Here is a 22,607-nt window from a genome sequence, read left to right on the forward strand (position 1 = left end):
TTCGATTTTTTTTAATCATAAAATAAGTAGGATTTTTTAAGTTCCTACAAATCTTAGCCCGAAAAGCATGACTCCAATGAGTCCGAGTCTGAGAAACGAGACTCCAACTTGAATAAGATTTTTTAAATCTCTACAAATCCAAGTCCGAGAACTGTGGTTCCAATGAGGTCAAGTCCGAGAAATGAGATTCCAACTTTGGTAGGATTATTTTTAAGTTCCTACAAACTTTAGCCTGAGAAGTGGCTCTAGTAAGTTCGAGTCTGAGAAATGAGACTCCAACTTCGGTAAGATTCTTTTAAGTTCCTGCAAATTTTAGCCCAAGGATTTTTTAAGTTCCTGCAAACCTTAACCTGAGAAACGTGACTTCAATAAGTTCAAGTCGAAACGAGACTCGACCTTTAGTAGGATTTTTTATGTTCTTACAAACTTTAACCCGAGAAGCTTGGCTCCAGTAGATTCGAGTCTGTAGACACCCCATTTTTACACTTGCCTGATTAATCAACTCGTCAACTCGATTGCAACGGTTCCCAATGATGGATGATTATTTCATTGCTATATTTTGTTGCTAAATATGTTTCAGAAATTCAGATGAGGTATTCAAACTAACAAAACTATAGAAACTATGCTACGCTAGGAAAATATAACCCTAAAAACATAGAAATCATTATTTTTCGGACAAAAAGAAGCTTCACGATAAAAATCACTAAAAAATGATCAAATTATCAAAATAACTTTAACCTCAAAACATCTCTAGAGCCTACATTACGCTTAGGAAAATCCTTTCAAATATATAAAACAATAAATCGAAACCAAATAAATCATTTCACCAATTTTCATAAAATTTGACAAAATTATGAAAATGCCCTTCATAAAGTTCACTACCATTTCGGACAACAAATTTCATAAATGATAAAAATCAATATTTTCATTGAATTCTTTAGGAAAATCGATTTCAAAACATCCTGGAACATTAAAAAATGACTTAAAATGTAAAAAGTCATTTTCGAGGGTAAATTGATAATTTTATAATTTTAATAATTAAAATTTTAAAATTAATAATTAAAATATTAATTAATGTAAAGTGAAATCCTAATTAAAATTCAAGTCAATCAAGTAAGACTTAATGAAAATCCTAAAGTCAAGTCAATCAAGTAAGATTTAAGTCAAAATCGTAAAGTCAAGTCAATCAAATAAGACTTATGTCAAAATTCTAAAGTCAAGTCAATCAAGTAAGACTTAAGTCAAAACTCTAAATCAATCTAATAAGAACAAATTCAAAATCCTAATAGAATTCTAATTAAACTCAAAAACTACCTAAAAGAATTCTAATTAAACTCTAAAATTATCTAAAAAAATTCTAATTAAACACTAACTCTATCTAAAATAATTATAATTAAACATTAACTCTATTTAAAAAGTACTTAAAAAATCTATAAATAAGGGTCCCTACAACCTACTTTCGTATTAAAAAATAAATCCTAAGAAAAGTATGTCAAAAAACTTTTCTAACCTCCCATAAACCCTAATTTTAAAGTCCTAACTCCTTACCTAACATCCATACCCTAACTTTAGCTCAAAAAATACTTAGAAATCCCTGAAAAATACCTAGAAATCAATAAAAAATCAGAAATATTCAGATTTAAGAAGGAGGTACTTCGTCTTGGAGGTCTGAAGCGAATCCGGTGACATAACAAAGCGAGGAGTACTATACGAGAAGTTGTTCTATCTGATCTAAAGAAATAAAATCGATGCGTTGTAAAGGTAAATATTTTTATTATTATTATTTAGGTCTTTTTAACAATGTAATCATTTTTGGAAATTAGTAGAGACCGACGTTTACAGGGCGGGGTTGGTGCCTAACACCTTCCAACCTTGTAATATGATTCTCGGACTAAGTATTTTTTTAATAGATTACTTGTTTGTTTATCCGTTTCGAGTCAATGTTTGATTCCTAGGCCGTAATAACTAGGTGGCGACTCCCAAACCTGAAAGTCAAAAGCGGATCCACGTACTCATCGAATCAAGGGCGTTTCCAGAGTCTGAGAAGCAAGACTCCATGTTTGGTAAGATTTTTTAAGTTCCTGCAAACCTTAACTCAAGAAGCGTGACTTCAATAAGTTCGAGTCCAAGAAACGAAACTCCAACTTTACTAGGATTTTTTAAGTTCATGTAAACCTTAGCCCAAGAAGCGTGGTTCTAATAAATTTGAATCCAAGAAATGAGATAGCAACTTGAATAGAATATTTTAAGTTCCTACCAATGTTAGTTCGAGAAGCGTGGCTCAAATAAGCTCGAGTCCAATAAACGAGACTCAAACTTTTTCGAGCACTAAAAAAGAATTTAAAAAAGGATTTAATGAAGTTCTTACATCACTTTATTATGATAATGTTATGGCTCTAATTACCTTCGTGTTCAACCTTACCATAATTTCATGATTGCTTTCGTTGCATATATGCATTTCAATTTAAATCTTATTGTCAGTGAGAGAAGATCTCCAAGACCTGACATTCTTTTTAATCAAGGAGATTTTATTCTCAATGATCCGATAGGATACTCCGTAAGCATCACACTTACACACATGTGCACTTTTACCTTAGTAAGGGATAATTTTCTAAAATTCAAGGATCTGATATCGTCAGTGAGAGTTTAGGCTCAAGGACCTGACAACCTTTTAGTTCGGGGAGAATTTTATCCTCAAAGATCCGAACGTCACGACGGATTGCTAAATCAAACTACAAAATATGAACTGTCACTAGCTTTGGCATTCGAATATCACATTATCAATTAAAGTTGATTTGCTATCTACTTTGCTTCAACTATTTGCCAGAGAAGGGTATCTGTCACTATCCCATTTTTACACTCGCCTGATTAATCAATTCGTCAACCCGATTGTGATGGTTCCCAATGATGGATGAATATTCTAATGATTTTTGTTGTTACTAGATATGTTTCAAAATTTTGGAATAGGTATCTCAAGCAAACAAAAGTATAGCAACCACGATACACTAAGAAATATGACTCAAAAGATAGAAATCATCATTTTGAGACAAAAAAAAGTTTTACGAAAAATATCATTAAAATGATAAAATTACCAAAATACCCCTAACATCAAAACATCTCGAGAGCCTACATTACGGTTAGGAAAATCCTTTCAAATACAAAAAATAAAAAATAAAAATCAAATAAATTATTCTGCCTATTTGTACCAAATTCCATAAAACAATAATTTTCGACCTTTCAACACAAAAGTCCTCTTTAAGGGCAAAACGATAATTTTTCAACCATAAAAATTTAAAATTTTGAAATTAATAATTAAAATATTAATTAACGTAAAGTAAAATCTTAATAAATTGAATTAAAATTTTTAAACAATTAAAAATAATTAATTAAGCCCACGACCAAATTTTAAATAGTGGTCTACTTATTCAAGTGGGGCCCACCTGATATTTATAAAATACCACTCCATCTAGGGGACTAAAGAATTAAAGATATAATTAGGGGGTTCTCAAAAAAATTAAAAAATATTTATTGTACGTAAGAATTAAAATCCTAATTTAAAACCTTAATTCAAAATCCTAATTAAATCTTAATCTTAAAAAGACTTAGTCAAACTGAAAACCTCCGAAAAATTCTATGGTGGTAATATCATTGCTCTTTCCACAGGAGTTAATATTAGTCTTAATTTTACCTTACTTGTGAGGCAAGTAGGGGATCGAACCCAAAAGAAAGGGGGAGTAGAGTTAAGCTAAGAGGATAAAATTCGTTTCAACCAAATGTGATTAAAACTATTTTTTTTCTTTTCATGGATTTTTGAATTTATGAAGAAAATTTAAAGTTGCTGTAAAATGAACCAAAGTAAATGAAGTTAAAAATAAGTAAACTTATGAAATTAAAGCACCATTGAAAGTGGATCTACCTAGAACATGTTAATGAACAACTACTAGTCTCCAGCCTTTTTGTAACTCAATTGTAAGGGTTTGGTGTTAGCTCTTTAGATCGAAAAATTTAGAAAATGAAAGTAAATAAGGGAACATAAAAAAAGTAGAATTTCTTGAACTTCCTACTATTAAAATCAAAGTATGTAAGACAAACATAATGATATTTCACAAATCAGTCAACTGTTATTTATGTTTGAACAAAGTTATAAGTTTTTATTCCTCATTTTAGAAAATTTCAAAGTTAACTTGGGTGTTTGTACGATTTTCTGATTTTTTTCTTTTAAAAGTAACATCTTTTTTAGAAACAAGATTTCACCTCCTAATTGTTAAGAATGGTCGGTTTTACCTATGTTCTAACTCGAAACTAAGCATTCTATTTGAGATTGTAAGAGGTGTGAATGTTCACTTTAATATCCCTAAGAGATTTTATCTGTTATATTCCAGTTTACTCACGTTTTTACTATTGACAACTTTCACCCTACTAAACTAATTGGTCTCATTGGACTCTTTTTATTTTTGTATTTTTTTCAGTTCCAACCTTTTTTCTTTACTTTGGTCTTTTTCATATCTTTTTGCTTTTTATTTTCTCAACTTTTTTCATACTTGATCATTTTCTGATGTTCTTTTTTACAAAAAATAGGTAACCATTTTCAAGGTACTCAGTCTAATCCTATGGTTGCGGTCCAAGTCATATTAACCCTAGTTCATTTTTTCTTCTAACCAGCCAACCAAAGGACAAGGAAGTCATAGTTCATTAGACTAGGTTTCCCCTAACACTCTAGACAAAAAAGAGGGTCAATTCTTATTCTATAAAATCTTATTTTTCTAAGTACTTAATAAAAAGTAAATTTTCAAAGTAATTTTTTCATGATTTTCTTAATGAAGAATAACCAAAAAGAACTTATGATCAAAAGTTAGGACATGAGCATGAGATTTGAAATTCATATGTAAAAAGTATATACAAAGATTTTGAAGAAAATATTTTGAAAGTGTTAAATATTTTTTATTTTTTTTTAAATTTTTTTTTTGAAAACATGAAACTAAATTAGAATAAAACATGAAACTAAACTAGAATGCTATGCAATGCAATTGTGAGTTAATCTAATACCCTCAAAATTAAATGAAATATTATCATCAATATGCACGTAATAAAGAAAGAGAGAAAAATGTCAGATCACACCTAAAATAGATTGGGCATTAATGTGCAAAATCTTGTTACAACTGATCTGAAAAGATTGAAAGTTATAACAATTATAATTTTCAAAATAGTTTTGTATAAATAAAATCTTACCTAAGAATTAATAAATAACTTAAAAATATCCTAATCTAATAATGAAACCATCCTAATATGAATCTGAACTTTCAGTGACCTATGCCTTCTTCTCTTCAATATAGGATAACATCTGTCTCTATTACTCAATCAACAATTGCTAACCAGCCTACAGTCCTAATAGTGCTGATTGATTGGTTTGGTTGAGAGTTGTCTTGAAGAGGAAGATAATAAGAAAGGGATTAGGGTTGGAATTTTTTTTATTTTTATTTTAAGAAAATTTGTTTCCTAACTACACTACTTATTAAAACAAAAACACATGGGTTGCCTCCCAAGTATCACTAAGTTTAACATCTTTAGTCGGACCTATTAAAAGGTCTATTTTTTAGGAATTTTCCTAACAACTAATTTTACAAATACGACATTCGACTTCCCATCTCAAATAATAGGCAGACAGATTTTGATCATCATAGGGATATGAAAATGGTTTTTTAAAATGATTAACATCCATCGTTTATCCTTAGTTCTTAGTGTCATCACCTTTTTGAAATAGTTCTCAATCATCGTATTTCTTAAGAGAATGGAAGTTGTAAGATAGGTAGAGTCTTTACAATCTTGTGAAATGATAGGCTGGATGGGATACGAAGTTAGATCAGTAGTGGTCAGAATTAGTGTGACTAACAAATTAGAGTTCATATTTGGCTCTTCCTGAACAATAGTTTCCTCTGATGGTGGATCAATTTCCTTAACAAAATTTGTACAATTGGTTAGCTTATTGGAATTCGAAATATTTGTTGGCTCTCGGGAGTTATCTCATTTGAAAATTAATCATTCTCTTTTTTTTCTAAGGGCATAGTAAGCTGACCTAGTTGGACTTCCATCATTGCTTTGGTTGGAACTATAACCTCATTGATTTGAATTTGAACTTCAACTGAGACGGGATTATCGATTATTGATAGACAATTATCAAAATCTTTAAAAAAGTAAAACTGGTCACTAAGACTATTTTGAAAGAATGGAAAATTTTCTAGGATGGAGATATCCTCATTTTCGAATTTAGCAAAATTTTATAGTGCTAGGTGACTCAATTGAGCTCCTATACTAGCTAAGGCTTGACCTATTTCCTGTTGTTGATGGAGCTATTGTTATTGGATGAACTATTGTTATTGATTTAACAACTCAGTCATCAAAGACTCTAAAGATGAAGTTGGAAGAAAGGAAAAAAATGAGTCATTAAATGTTGGCTCTAGCTCTACAACTCTATATTTGGAGAAATGTTGAGAATCATAGGATTTTTTAGGAATTATGGATGGATTCATCATCGAGGTGTCGTGCATATAAAAATCTTCAAGGTTACCAAAATGACTACCCTAAGTGAACTCGTTTTGATTATGTATGGTATCCGAGGAAAACAAATTATTTATGTGGTATGGTTGGTCGAACGAACTAGGTGTAGGCATCCAATAAGAATTTTGAGAATGACGCATATTGGCCTGCGTAGCACGTAGCATGGGTAGACTTGGACAACGTTCGGAAGAATGACCGTAATTATTACATAGAATACATGAAATCTACGATTATCTTATAAACTCCATGACAATGTAAAATTTGCTTGAGGTTTTATACCTATATATTATTGATTTGCACACAAGAGAGGGAGGAATTCATACGTGATATTGAATTTATATGACTAGACAGCTCTTAATTGTTTCGAAGTGGTAATATTAGCCTCCAATCCAAATCTCTGAAATTACAAATAGTTAGTTTAATCCCCAGTTGAGAAGTTGCGCACCATGTTGAGCAAAGACACTCTTAAATCACCTCACGTCTAGAATAGACGTCTTTTATTCCCCTAGTATACGAGGTATAGCGGGGCAAGATTGCGCTTAGATTAGCTTTGCCTATTGAGCTTGATGGGGCCTAAAGTCAAGTCTAACCAATTTTAATTAATTTGTGGTTGTGAATCTAATTTCCTAGAAGGAAAATATATTAGTGATGAAATTTGATTCTTATCTTATGGTACCATCCTCATAAGGTACCTTTATTACTATATGTAAATTAAGGTGTACAGATTAATAATTCAAAATCAACACAGAAACACACTAATAAGAGGTGCGTGAGTGGTGCAAAAATTACCTCCCATTATAGATGGGGAGGGGGTGAAAAATATGAGTTGACTCAGGCCATCGATACCAATTTCTATGTACTAACTCGAAGGGCCGAAATAGTTTCATCCCACTATCATCCTTCCCTAGATCTATTACAATCTAAGCCTTCTTGGATGATAAAAAAAATTTACAAGGAATCATATACAAGAGTTTCTAAAATAGAAAAATAAACATAATTAAAGATTAAAGGAAATTGAAAGAAAAAAAGAAAAAAATATACACCTACAAGAAGCATAACAGAAATGATAGTAAACGAACTCAAAAATAGATTCTGACTTATCAAAATCTTGCTGACTATATCACATTTGATAGAAAATTTCGTTCTACCCCAAATCGATATACTATAATAGTTAATCAGAGATTAGAGCAGAAAGTTATAGTTAGTTTAAGTTCTACTATTTGGGGTGAAAAAGAACACGGGAATAACTTTTTTTTTCCTTTTCAAATTTTTTTCTTCTTTCTTCTCTCTTAAACCCTCAAGAATACTTGAATTTACAAAAAGTAACAAAAATAGAAAAAAATGAAATAAATAAATTTTAAATCAAAACTTACCACTACCTTTACCTTTACCCAACAGCGACGCTAAAATTCTGGTGATAATATCGTTATTTTTTTCATCGAAGTTAATATTAATCTTACTTTTACCTTACATGTGCGAAAAGTAGGGGATCGAACCCAAGAGAAAGGGGGAGTAGAGTTAAGCTAAAAGGATAAAATTCGTTACAACTAAATGGGATTAAAACTATTTTTTTTCTATTTATGGATTTTTGAACTTATCAAAAAAAATCTAAAGTTGCTGAAAAATAAACCAAAGTAAATGAAGTTAAAAGTAATTAAACTTATGAAATTAAAGCACCATTGGAGGTGGATCTACCTAAAACATGTTAATGAACAACTCCTAGTTTCTAGTTTTTTTATAATTCAATCATAAGGACTTAGTATTAGCTCCTTAGATCGAAAAATTCAACAAATGAAAGTTAATAAGGGAACATAAACAAAATAGAATTCTTTGAACTTCCTACTGCCAACTATTTATTTTAAGCATATTTTATCTTGATCTAAATTAAGCATAAAGTATATATATTAAGAATAAAAAGTGTAAGAAATCTTAAAGAGAACTCATGAGCATTTTAGATAAAAGAAAGACATAAAACTAGAAATAACATAAAAACTTGCTCTAGGCTTTTCCACTCTCCAATGGAGGAGAGCTTAGTATAATGTTATCGCAAGAGAGGGAAGATAAGAGATGGAAGAACTTTTCTTTATTTCATGAAAAAACTTACAAATTCTTCTTCTTCTACTTCTTACAAAACTATTTAGCCAAAATGAAAATAACTAGAAGATAAAAATACAAAAATATAAGAGAAGAAACTAAAAGCCTTAGATTAAAGTAGTTTTGGATAAGAAAACCAAGAAAGAGGATTTCTCTAGAGATTGATGTTTTATTTATAGAGAAAAATATGTGTAGAAGAGTCCAAAAGTAACCTTCACTTTTCTTTGCACAAAAAAGACAAAAGAAGATAACAAGAGTTAAGGATTAGGGTATTCCAAAGTGGGTCCAAATACTTTTGTCTTGAGATTTTGATTTCAAAATGTTGATTTTCTGTATAAGAAACACACGTAATTAGATTTATCTAGTAAATGAATTTATTTATGTATAATTAAGCTTAATTAACATGCAACATGATGTTTCAAGGCTTATTATGATTATTAACTTAATACAGAGAAATAAGGACAAAAATCAAAATAAATGTCCAGGAAATGTGCGTATAATTTAGTGTTTCGAGACTGTAGACATGAAATGTTCACATGAACCTCAATGCTACTTTGTTTGGAGTCGCCACCATTCATTTTTGGAATTGGGTGTGAATGGGCACCCGAATTGATTTTTTTGAAAATAATTTTTTCATGGCATTGTAGTGACTCTCATTCATTGGAGAAAGGCAAGGTCTACCTAAAATCTAGGTAAGGAGGTCCAGTTAGAGGATGGGGAAGGTGTTAGGCACCCCGTCCTCTCCACCAAAGGTGGTTACCTTACTTGGCCATTTTATTTTGTAAAAACTCAAGAAAACAAATATTAAAATGCATGAGAATGTATGATAAGAGTGGTGTGTGCATTAAGTGAAATGTTCCCTATAAAGGGGTATTGATTTCAATGTGACATGAGGGGCATTCTATGGAAGAGAATGACCTATGTAGTCACATTGCATTTATGAATATGAATGTAGGTTTTAGCTTTTAGAGAGACTCCATGATGGAGTTCCCTTGAGGCAACAACCTTAATGCATGTGTGCATGGCTAGAAACTTTGTGCTTCACCCCATCAAGAAGGTCACACATTTCTTCATCATTGTTATGCATAAGTGGGTGGATGCATTGTGTACAATATGATACATGAAACTAAGATGAAAAGGGCTTCAACCCCCATCCTTTCGATCGAACCTTAGTCCAACCTACCGGGGATGGGAGAGGGTATGCATTACATCCTAAGACTTTCTAAAAATAAAATAAAATAGAAGGTTAGAAGAAGAAGATGCAAGCTTTTAAAATAAATGAACTACTTCTTAACCCCACCTTGTCCCTTGGTGAACTTGAACCTTGAAGAGTAGACTTGAGAGTTGAATGAGATGGTTAAGGGATGAGTTGAAGTTTAGAAGATGAAAGAATGAGTAGGAATTTTGGTAGAGTTTTAAGTTGAGAGCATGAATTGCTTATAGAAAATGAGGGTATTTATAGAGTTTTTGGAGAACTTTTGGGGATAAAGTGGTCCAACCCTAAAACTAAAGAAAATGGACATGAGATTTAGGTTGTTTCTTTTTGAATTTTTCGTTTGTATGAGGGTAAAGATGACATTTGTGAAGAAACCATAAAAGCATTATTTGATCCTTGATTTTTTGGTAAATAGAGGTGAAAGAACAAATGTACTTTTGGGAGGATGAATGGGGGAGTGACATGTGTAAAGGTGGAGTGGTAGGTAAAAAGTAGATCTTGGTTTATTTATAAATAACTCATAAAGCAAGGGTGGAAGTGTAGTTTTGAAATGGACCAATGGAAAAACAAAAACACATTTGGGAGGGTGAATAGGAGGATGACATGTGTAAAGGTGAAGTGGTAGGTGAAAAGTAGATTTTGGTTCATTTGTAAATAACAAATAAAGCAAGGGTGGAAGTATAATTTTGAAATGGATCAATGGGAGAACTCCATGTATGTACTTGAAGATTCCCACCTTTTGAGGGCATAATGGGAAGTCCTCTCACCTTTATGGATTATTATCAAAGACCAAATAACCTTTTTGGTTTGACTAAACTTTTTGAGAAGGGCATTCTTGAGTTTTCACAAAAGAAAAGTTGACCCTCCAATTAGATGATGCATTGGGCATTGGGCATTGGGGGCTTATGAGGTATCAACAAGTGTCATCTTATGAAGGGGTGAGAGAATGAACTTGGAGTGGATTTGGTATTGGGCTTAGAGAATGGATTTTGTCTTAGGCTTATGTTGGACTTGCTTTGGATTTAGGATATGGGTTAGAATGGCATTGGGTTTTGGGCTTTGGTTGGGCTAGATAATGGATTTGAGTAATTGGGTTTAAGACTAAGAGAATGGGCTTGAATTTAGGTTAAAAGATGGACTTGGGTTAGGATATGGGTGATGGGCATAGGTTTAAGTGGATTAGGGACAAGGTATGGGCATGCAATGATATGAGATGATGCATGTATGCATGAAAATGATACAAAATAGCAATGTGGGTCCGTCGAAAATCTTGAGTTCTAAATCGGAATTAATTCGAGAAAATTTGAATTTTCCTAACGGGTTCGTGCAAATTGGGGTGTCTACAGCTGTCCCTCTTTGCAGGAGTTGCTTGCAAAGAACTGCAAAGAATAAATTAGACCATTTATTTGCATGAATCCGAAATAATTTATTGCATGACTATTAACAACGCCGGATGGATTGAAGAATTTTTTGTAAAATGTGGCTACCCAAGCACGGGGTCTGACAGGATTAGTCTTTTTGAAACCCTTGATTTCGTGGCACGGAGCTCGTTTGAAATCTTAGATACCATTTTTTATGACTTTTGAAAGTGATTGACGTTTTGAACCATGAAATGCAATTTTGAGATATTTTTTTTTCCCTCATTGATTTTGAATTTCGAACTTAGTTTTCCCTTCATGGAAGTTATAGGATCATCTTGAGAGAGCTTAGTGTGGCGTGACCATCCTTGAGAAAGACTTGCATGATGGTATGATATTTGAGTATTTGGTGTGTCATCATGCCTCGGATGTGAAGAGAATCATCGTTAACCAAGCTGCTCAGATCAAGTCCTAGAGGATGGCTTGTTGCCTTCTACGTTTGCCAGAGAAATACTCTAGTATTACTTTGCCCGTTATTCCTTCTTGTACCCTGCTTTTAATGATAATGATGTAACACTATTTGAAATGAATGAAATAGGTTTTTTACATAGTGGCCTCAGATATATCTACTGCTTTCGAAAACTCTAGATTTTAAGAAAAGTCCTAGATTCTTCGTCATAGGCCAAAAATAGTAATTTTGATGATGCATTTTTTTGTTCATTTTTTTATTTTTTTTTTATTTTTTTTTATTTTTTTTTTATTTTTTTACGTTTTAAAAGATTGCCTTTGTCGAATAATCTATGACAGACTAATGTTTGATGACTATAAATGTCAATGATCATGGTGCCTTTGCCAAATGTCGAGGATATAAGTGTCAGCTAATCTTTAGCCTCTTTAGAGTTATCCCCGAGATCGAGAATTTTGATTGAGTTATCTTCGTTGTATCCGTTGGAACATTGAGGATTTTGAGATTTTCGCCGTTCACAGTTTATACTCTTGCGGGTTAGGAGTTGTTTTTTTTTTATTTTTTTATATTTTTTATATATATATATATATTTTTTTTGATTTTTTGATTTTTTTCATTTTTGCCCCTAGCGCCAATTACGGTTTTCACCAGACCCGATTTCCACATTTTTGCTCATCGACGCCCTTTTTGGGTTTTCATCGTGCCGGTGATTTTGATTTTACCATAGCCTGATTTTTTTACTCACAGTGCCCTGACGGGTTTTCACCATGCCCTTTCAGTCTATGCTTACTTTATAGATTTTCACTTTGAATACCTCTTTGATTTCTCTGTGCCCCTCATGGCTTGGTGACTCAAGTTGAGCTGCGAGATCGAATACTCTACTCTTCTAGTGGCGCTCTTTCTTGAGTAACAGATCTGGACTCCCCTCTCAAGTTCCTCCGACGATTTTCATGGTGCAGTGACTCAAGTTGAGCTTCAAGATCAATGACTCTACACTTCGAGTCGCTCTTTTTTTTCAAATATTCGACCTGGTCTCCCCTCTCGGATCTTCCAACGACTTTGGTGGCTTGAAATCCGAGTAGCAAAATCAACTATACCCTGACAATGTTTTTCATGACGTGCTTCCACCGTGATTGAGTTGCCTTGAACCATTCCCTGATCTGAAAGGACTTTAAATAGGACGAAACGTAGGCTTAGGCTAGGTTGTGAAAGGATGTAAAGAAGGCTGAGTTTGGATTTATTGAGTGGTAGATTGGACACGAGATTTGTCTATTTTTGTTTCGAAAATATGATCTATGTCTCCTCCCATCGTCACACAAACTTGTTTAGGTAGGAGATTTGGGTCGAGCTTGAGATCAGACATTCGAGGTTTTTGACTTTTTGATTTTTTTTTGTACTTTTAGCCGTTCACAGTTTATCCTCATGCGGGCCAGGAGTATACTTTAGTATTTTTGTTTTGACTTTTGATGATTTTTGTTTTTTTGTGACTTGCACCGGTCTTAGGTTAAGAAATGAATGTGATGGCTCAAAAAGGGTTAACTAAAGGTAGATAATTGCTCAAGTAGTAGAAAGATGTCCTCTCTTCATTTCAAGGAATGACTTTAGGCGTAATATTTTTTTACGGTATCAGCGTTGATCAGTTGTGGAAAGACTTCCCCGTCCATCTCTGTGAGAATCAGCGCTCCTCCAGACAGTACCTTTTGGACGACGAATGGCCCCTCATAATTCGGACGAAACTTTCCTCTCGCATCTTCTTGTATTGGCAAAATCTTCTTTAAAACAAGATCTGCTGGTGAGAACTCTCTAGGTTGAACCTGCTTGTTATAAGCTCGTGCTATTCTTCGTTGATAAGTTTGCCCATGACAGATTGCTGAAAGTCGTTTCTCCTCTATTAAGTTCAACTGATCGAATCGGGCTTGGACCCATTCTGCCTCATCCAATGCAACTTCTTTTAAGATTCGGAGGGAGGGAATCTCAACCTCAACGGGCAAGACAGCTTCCATTCCATAGACCAGTGAATAAGGCGTTGCCCCAGTCGAGGTTCGGATTGACGTTCGATAAGCGTGTAGAGCGAAGGGTAACATCTCATGCCAATCCTTGTAAGTAACAGTCATTTTCTCGATGATCTTCTTGATGTTTTTATTAGCGGCTTCAACTGCTCCATTCATCTTTGGTCTGTAAATGACCGAGTTGTGATGAGTGATCTGAAAATCCTTGCACATCTTAGACATGTCTTTGTTCTTGAGATTTTTGGCGTTATTAGTTACTATTCCGTTTGGAAGGCCGTATCGACATATGATGTTGTTCTTCACAAACTTCAAGACATTGCCCCTCGTAACATTAGCGTAAGATGCTGCTTCTACCCATTTCGTAAAGTAGTCTATGGCGACTAAGTTGAAGCGATGCCCATTGGAAGCTTGAGGGTTGATCTGCCCGATGACATCCATGCCCCAGAGTGAGAAGGGCCAGGGAGAAGTTATATTGTGCAATTCTGAAGGTGGCGCGTTGATCTTGTTGGCATAGATTTGGCACAAATGACACTTCCGAACATGTTGGTACCCATCGCTCTCCATAGTCATCCAGTAGTAACCCATTCTCATAATCTTCTTTGCGAGCATATGTCCATTCATGTGAGGTCCACATACTCCTCCATGCACGGTCTTGATTAAGCGTTGAGCTTCTGTCTGTGTTACACACCTGAGGAGGACCTCGTGATGCGACTTTTTGTATAAGACTCCGCTACTCAAGAAGAACTGTCCTGCCAATCTCTGAATAGTCTTTCGGTCTGTCGTCGTAGCATCGGGTGGAAAAGTTCGATCCTCTAAGAATGCCTTGATGTCTGCATACCATGGTCTTTCCTCAGGTTCTTCGATCTCCACAGGTAAGCAATACGCTGGCTCATCTTGAATACCAATCCCAAGAGGGTCAACTATGGTATCTTTAGAGATGCTGATAATTGAAGCCAGAGTAGCCAATGCATCTGCAAACTGGTTCTTAGCCCTTGGCATATAAGTGAATGAGATTCGAGTGAAGTTCGAGCTTAGATCCTCAAGATACTCATGATACGGCACTAGTCTCTACTCTCGAGTCTTCCATTCCCCTGTTGTCTGGTAGACTACCAGACTTGAGTCTCCAAATACATCCAGTTCATCCACTTCGAAGTCGATTGCTGCTTTCAACCCCACAATGCATGCTTCGTATTCAGCTTCGTTGTTGGAACACTGAAACCTTAATCTGACTGCGATGGGGATATGAGTTCCGTCTGGCTTGATCAGGACTGCCCCAATTCCATTTCCCTTTTGATTTACTGCTCCATCGAAATACATTTTCCAACTAGATTCTTCATTGTCGCTCTCGGCTTCAACAAACAAAATGGCTTCATCAGGAAAATTTGTCTTTAGCGATTCATAGTTGGGTAGAGGGTGTTCCGCTAAGTGGTCAGCAATGGCTTGTCCTTTGATGGCTTTTTGAGTGACATAGGTGATGTCGAACTCAGATAATAGTAGCTGCCATTTTGCGGTGCGTCCTGTTAGTGTCGACTTCTCGAAGAGATACTTCAAGGGATCCATCCGAGCAATGAGCATAGTCGAGTAACTGAGCAAGTAGTGGCGTAGCCGTTGTGATGCCCAGATGAGAGCACAACATGTCTTCTCGAGATTCAAATAGTTCACTTCATAACTTGTGAACTTCTTGCTAAGGTAATAGATGGCTTGCTCTTTTCGACCAGTTTCATCATGTTGCCCCAATACACAACCCATGGAGTTTTCTTGCACGGAAAGATACATCAGTAAAGGTCGACCTGGTATAGGTGGAACTAAGATCGGTGGATTAAGCAGATATCTCTTAATCTTGTCGAAAGCTTCTTGACAGTCTTCATTCCATTCTTTCGACTCATTCTTCTTCAGTAGTTTGAATACTGGCTCACATATCGGAGTTAGTTGTGCGATGAACCGACTAATGTACTGAATTCTCCCTAAGAATCCCCTGATCTCTTTCTCTGACTTGGGTGGTTCCATATTTATGATGTACTTCGTTTTAGCTGGATCGACTTCGATACCTCTTCTGCTGACAATGAACCCTAATAGCTTTCTTGACGTGTGTAGACACCCCATTATTGCATCTGCCTAATTCGACAATTCGTCACCCGATTTTGGTGGATTCCTAATGATAAATATAAAAGAACTCGAAGGCTTGTGAGTACTGCTTGGTTCCTTCTATTTCTAGTTTCTTTTCATCCTCCCTACTCGTCACGACTTGACCTAGAAATTTACGCACGCTTAGGATCGCTACATCTTACACTCGACTTAACAAGCACGTACGCATAGGTTCGCTACACATTTCGATAATTTAGAGACCTCGCTACGCTAGGAAAATATGGATTTGAGATTTAGAAACAAACACACAGGGACTGAAAGAAATCTCACGCAGAAATTCCTAAAAATCTGTAAAAATCATCAAAATGACGAAAATACCCTTCATAAATTTCTGATGTCCGAAAAGTCTCAAAAGTACCCCCATTGCACTCAGAACGTGATTTCGAGTCTAACGGGACTCAAATCGATGAAAACAGAGAAATTGATAAAAATTTGTAAAAAATCATCAAAATGACGAAAATACCCCTCATAAATTTCGGATGTCCGAAAAGTCTCGAAAGTACCTCCATTGCACTCAGAACGTGATTTCGAGTCTAACGGAACTCAAATCGATGAAAACAGAGAAATTCAAGAAAAATCGTCAAAAATCGTAAAAATGACCAAAACGCCCCTTAACATCTAACTCTAACATAGAGACCTTGATCCCTAGGAAAATAAAATTCAAATAAAAAAATTAAACTAAAATAAAATTAAAATTGAAAATTAAAATAAAATCCAAAATCTAAAATTAATTTAAAATCGTAAAATCAAATTAAAATTCAATACCAAAATAAAAATTACATTTTCAAGAAACCGATTAAAATACAAAATCAAAATCAAAATCAAATTGAAAATCAATTTAAAAATCACTCAACCAATTAAAATGCAAAATTGAATTAAAATTTTAAATCAATCAACCAAATCAACCAAAAATGTAATTAACAAATCAAAATCCATTCGATCACATTTAAATCGAAATCCAATCAACCGACCAATTAAAAATTGAAATCAATTTAAATTTCAAATTAAAACGCAAATTAATCAATCCGTTCAAAATTTAAATTAAAATTAAAAATCGAATCACCTAACCAATTAAAATGTAAAAATAAAATCGAACGATCAACCAATCAAAAATCAAAATTAAATCAACCAACAACTAAATTATTCAAATTAAATTCTAATCGAAATTCAAAATTTAAAATCAAATACAAATTCAAATGTAATTTAAAACATCAAATTAAATTTCAAATCAAAACATCGACTAAAATATAAAAAAAATTCGAAATCAACTAATTGGAAACAAAATCAATTTATTAACCAATCACGACTCATTGGTGGAGAATTACCGTAGTACGAGTAGCGTAGGAACCCCCTCTCTCATTCTTTTAAAAAATAAATAAATAATAAAAATTAAAAATTAAAAAAAGAAAAAAAAACACATTTTTCCTCTTCTTCCCCAACGCCTTCTCCTCCCCCACGTCTTCAACTCCTCCTTCTCCATCTTCTCCAACCACGTTTTGGACCACCCACACAACACCCACTTTCTTCCCCACTCCTTCTCCAACTCTCTCCATCACTCTCCACTCCATAACCTCCCTTCTCGAACTGCTGCCATGCTCGCACGTTGGACAGCAACCATGCTCCATCTTCTCTCACTCTCTCTCTCTCTCTCTCTCTCTCTCACACACACACACACACCCACACCCACGTTTCATAGATAAACCATTATAAAAGCAGGGAAGGAGAACAAAAGGGAGGACGATTTTGGGAGAGGCAGCCATTAAAACAAAAAAAAAAAGCAACCTTAAACCTGCAACTACAGCCCACATCTTCATAAGATAGCCAACTTTCCCTCACATTTTAGAGGACCGATTGCAGCCCCTTTGCTGCACAAAAAACCAGCAACTCTCCTCCTTCATCCCTTTGATCTCTCTCATTTCTCTCTCTGATATTTGATGATACAACCATCATCAAACAAAAAAAATCAGCAACCATAAAAAAAAACAGAGACGTTTTTTTTTGGGCTGCCAGTAAAAAAAAAATCTTTTCCTTCTTCCATTAAAGCTGCAATCTTATTACTCAGTCTCCTTTCCAACTCATTTGCAACAATACCCATCTTCTCAGCCCCTTATCTTCCTTGTTAGTTGCTGCCCCAATGTTTTTTTTTTAGTCATTCTCCTTCCTCTCTAGTAGCTAATGTTGCTGTCATTAAACACCTCCAACAGCCAACCTTTCTGCTATTAAATCATTTCCTTCAATGGCCTATCTCATATTTCATTGATTCCATTACAATACCTTCAACAGCCTTGCTGCATTCACATCACCGACCAGCCATCATAGTCATCGTATTCTTCACTACCCAACACAGTCACCTCACTCTCAGCCATCATCCTCTTCGCAGTGCAGCCACTCCTCTGTCCTATTTCTCAACAGCAAATACTTGCAAGCCTCCAAGTCGTACCTGAAGGAACCGACTCCCGATAATTCTCCTTATAGGTGAGTTCACTGTTGGATTTTTTTTTATCATTTTTTTTTTATTTTGTTATTTTCGTCTTTACGACATTTTTTATGTAGGATTAAGAGAAACGTTGTTTATGTGATTTTTGTTCATCCTTACACATTGAATAGGATTAGATAATTTTTTTTTTTATATATTTTTATAACGGTAGGACTAAGAGAGTTTTCTTTTATTTTATGTAGTTTTTTTTTGTGTTTTTATGTTAATAAGATTAGGATTTTTTTTTATGTATCTTTTTCTATGCTTTATTTATTCTTTTTGCATATCGGTAAAATTAGGGAACATGTTTAGACATCTCTTTTGTTTGAAATTTTTTTTTTCTCTTTCTTTTCTTATTTATTTTTACATATCAATAGGGTAGGACAATATATATATATATATATTGTTGATTCATTTGTATTTTATTCTTTTGCATATTAATAGGTTAGGAGTATTTTTTATGCCTCTGTTTTGTTTATTTATTTTTATTTTCTATTCATTTATTCTTGATTTTATTTTTTAAATGCCTCCGAACTAATTCATTGATTTTTGGGGTATACGTGGCATTAATGACAATGTTCGAGTTTCCGAAATATTAGTGTATCAATTCACCCATATTTTTTTGATTAATAGATCGACTGAATCAATTCACGTATACCAAGTTGATGGACCGGCTCATTAATGTTGATTTTATTCGACTCAATGAAAATTAATGGTATACACTAAACACAAAAATAAAAAATCGATTTTCACAATAAAAATTGTGAGTCAACTCGCTGATTTTGGGGGACATCGAAAATTTGAATTGATTTTATTTTCAAATTAAGCACGTGGGTTAAATCACCGATTTAATACACGTGGCGAATTTTTAAAAAAAAATCAAGATTCTTTGGATTAACAAATTGTGAGTCAACTCACTGATTTTAGGGACATTGGAAGTTTGAATTGATTTTTTTTTAGCATGTGGGTTAACTTACCGATTTAATATATGTGGCACTTCAAAAATTGTGAGTCGACTCGTCGATTTTAATACACGTGACATTTCAAAAATGGAATTTTTAAAAATTAGGCACGTGGATTAAATCACCAATTTAATACACGTGGCAATTCCAAAAAATTAGGATTCTTTTGGTTAACAAATTGCGAGTCGACTCGCTGATTTTTAAAACATTGAAAATTTGAATCGATTTTATTTTAAAATTAGGCACGTGGTTAACTCACCGATTTAATGCACGTGGCAACTCAAAATTTGTGAGTTAACCCACTGAATTTAATGCACGTAATGATCGAATTTCTTCGATAAAATATCGTCAATGAGCCAGTTCATTAATCTTATATACGCGACATTGAAAATCGATTTCGTATTATTCAAAGTATGATCGAATTGATCCATTAATTTTTGGTGTCATGTATGCCTCATTAAATCATGTAATTATTTTAACCGTAGGATTTGTTTAGCAAATTCGATGCAATTTGATGATGATTGGACCCTAGTTTGACTTTTAGTCTTTGAATGTTGACCGTAGGATATTTTTGGATCGCAGTAGAGACTGATCATCTTGATCAGGCGGGTTCGGTGCCTAACACCTTCCGAAATCCGTAACCTGACCCCTTACCTATCTCTCTGATCCACGGACCGACCCATATCCATTTGGAGTTAATTTTGGTTCCTAGACCTAAACTAGGTGGCGACTCCCTATTCTTTTAAAAATCCCCGAGATACGTAGATCGGACCCCTAATCCGCTATTTAGCGGACGGCCGCGGGGGTCGAGGCGATTTCAGTGGCGACTCCACTGGGGACTTTAGGGTCAAACTTGACCCGATCCAAGACTATCCTTAGGTTGACTTTTTCATCGAGTCAACCCAGTTGACTCAATGAGAATCTTAGATTAGGTTAGATTTTGTTTTTTTTTTTATTGGCATGTGATTAGATATATTCAATTATTTATCTCTGTTGATTAGTTTGATGATTGGATGTATTTAATTTGAATGGTTGGATATTTGCGAAAAATGCCTCGGGCGCACTTTGTCCCTTTGCACACACTCACGAGCATACATACGCATATTTGCATCATGTCATGTCCTTATAAACCCAGTAGCCGGATCTAAGCTAACCTGGTCCTTCGGGACACAGGGGATGCCCGTGAACGCTACAACTTCAGTACAGTACCTTCGGGTATATCAAACTGGAACACCACGTACTGCTTGACTAGGTAAAACTGGAATAGTATATTGGTGTTTCGGGCTGAAGTGACCTAAGCTTCGTCCTAACCTAGCCTCAATCATATAGAAAGCCTAGAATTTAGGCGCGGTCCTACTAGGCCACGACTCGAATCGATCATAAGTGCTCCCGGGTTGCTTTTCTCCAAACTAACCAAAAGGTAAGTGGGTGGACCGATCCACACCGCTCAAATGGAATCCGCAATATCGGTCCAACCCAATAAATATAATTGAAAAAGTTGTGTTGGCCCATCATTTTTCAACCCATTAGCCCAATTGGTACGTTGATCTTTTGGATCAATATACGAGCCGATCGAGTTAATTGGTTCAATTAAATGTCAATGAGGTGATGTATTGTTTTTTGAATCCATTGTATAGAATCGGTCCGAATGTGATAACTGAACCTTTTCTGACTAATTCTATTTAATGGATCGGACCTTTCTTTAAATTAAAATGGTTGAATCACATTAAAAATCGTACCAAAAATGGACGGGGTTTGTTTTTAAATATGTCAGTAATGAGAGTTAGTTTCTTGGTTAGATGGCTCATGGTGATGTACAATTGTTGATGGAAAGAGCTTTAGATGCGTTCACCACCGTCGAAAAGTACAATTTTGGTGCATATGGACTTCAAAGCGTATTCTCTCTCAAGTCAGTAACTGTCAATTGGAACCTTTTATGTGCCGCGGCCAATTTCTGGGATCCGAATTACCACATATTCCGTTTTGGTTCAGTCACACTTTGTCCAACTCACGAAGATTATTGTAATATTATGGGGATAAGCACATTGGGTCCGATGATTCGTCTTCCATCGAAATCCAAATTCACAAAAGAACTCTCGAAAGGGTTAGGAGTTAAGCCAAAAAAAGCAAGAAGATTCACAGACCACGGTTTACTGAACATGCGGAGACTCCTAGAAGTACACCAAACTCCTGAACAAGAAAATCCTGGGGATTTCGCTCCAGAACCTCACAGGAAGGCCAGGGATTTTACTTTATGTCTGGGGGTATTGTCAACATATTTTCTGGTTTCATTTAGGATGGGTCATCAGTTACCAAGCTTCTTTGCAGATATTGCCGGACAACTTAAAAACAAGGTTAACCCAGTCCCCACAATACTCGCCGAGACTTTTGAGGGATTATCAAATGAGAATGCACCAGGAGGGGCAAGATTTCGAGGAAGTCCACATTTGCTTTATCTGTGGTTATGTATCCGACTTCGCATCGCAGAGTTCCCGCAAATCAAGGAAAGTAAATGGGAAAAATTCACAAGAAAGGAAACATTGGTGGACTTTGCATCCATAGAAGACTGGAAGGACTGGCTCTCAAATTTGACTACACAAGATGTAAATTGGGATAAATTGGGATCAAGAATGGATGAAGGCACCGTGCTTGCTTCAAAAGGGTCTGATCACGTAATGCTCACTGGTTTGTTGAATACATCTTTTTATTGCCCAAGGATGATACCAAGACAGATAGGATTCCCTTCATGGATCCCAATGCTTCCGAGGAATCGACATCCTATTAAGGAGTTGACTGTGCACTTGGTAGAACACATAGCTACTGCTTGGGACAATCGGTTACTTATTGAATCAGAAGATCAACAAGCATTCAAGAAGCAAAAGAGAGAAGTAGAAGAGCATGCAGGGTCCTAGATCGAGTCATCTTTGCTTTAAGAGGAGAGTCTCCTCATTTCTTTTGTATTCGCATTTGTTTCATTGGTACGATTTTTAATGAGAAGTCTATTTTTTTTTATAAGGCCCTAATTAACAATAAATCACCTCATCAGACATAAGTTCGACCAGCACAACTTATCAATTATAATAATAAAAGTAAATGCTATCAAAAGGGATCAATTCTTAATTCACCTTTGATGGGGTTTCAGGATACTATTGCGCCCAAACTTAAGCGTCCGCCACCTGGTTGGAGTCGAGAGTCAGGTCGTTTGGAAAGAACATCAGTGCCAAGTGAACCACCAAAAATGGCTTCTGAATCTGAACTCGCGGAAATTCGTAAGATCCTGGCAGTCTTTGCAATGGATATGAACAACATAAAAAACAAGGTAGAAG

The 22,607-nt window shown here is 34.8% G+C and overlaps 1 protein-coding gene across 1 annotated transcript in view; it reads left to right on the forward strand.

Moving 5' to 3' along the window:
* Positions 1 to 22,276, forward strand: part of LOC147398218 (uncharacterized) — a 49,758-nt gene extending 27,482 nt beyond the window's left edge. The window contains exon 2 of the mRNA XM_086447381.1: positions 21,081 to 22,276. Coding sequence (XP_086303507.1) covers positions 21,081 to 22,193 — 1,113 coding nt within the window. The 3' untranslated portion in view covers positions 22,194 to 22,276. The remainder of the gene's footprint in view (positions 1 to 21,080) is intronic.
* Positions 22,277 to 22,607: the final 331 nt, after the last annotated feature.

The sequence above is a fragment of the Akebia trifoliata genome, chromosome 7 (genome assembly GCF_017979445.1).
Source record: "Akebia trifoliata isolate Shusen 1 chromosome 7, ASM1797944v1, whole genome shotgun sequence".
NCBI lineage: Eukaryota > Viridiplantae > Streptophyta > Magnoliopsida > Ranunculales > Lardizabalaceae > Akebia > Akebia trifoliata.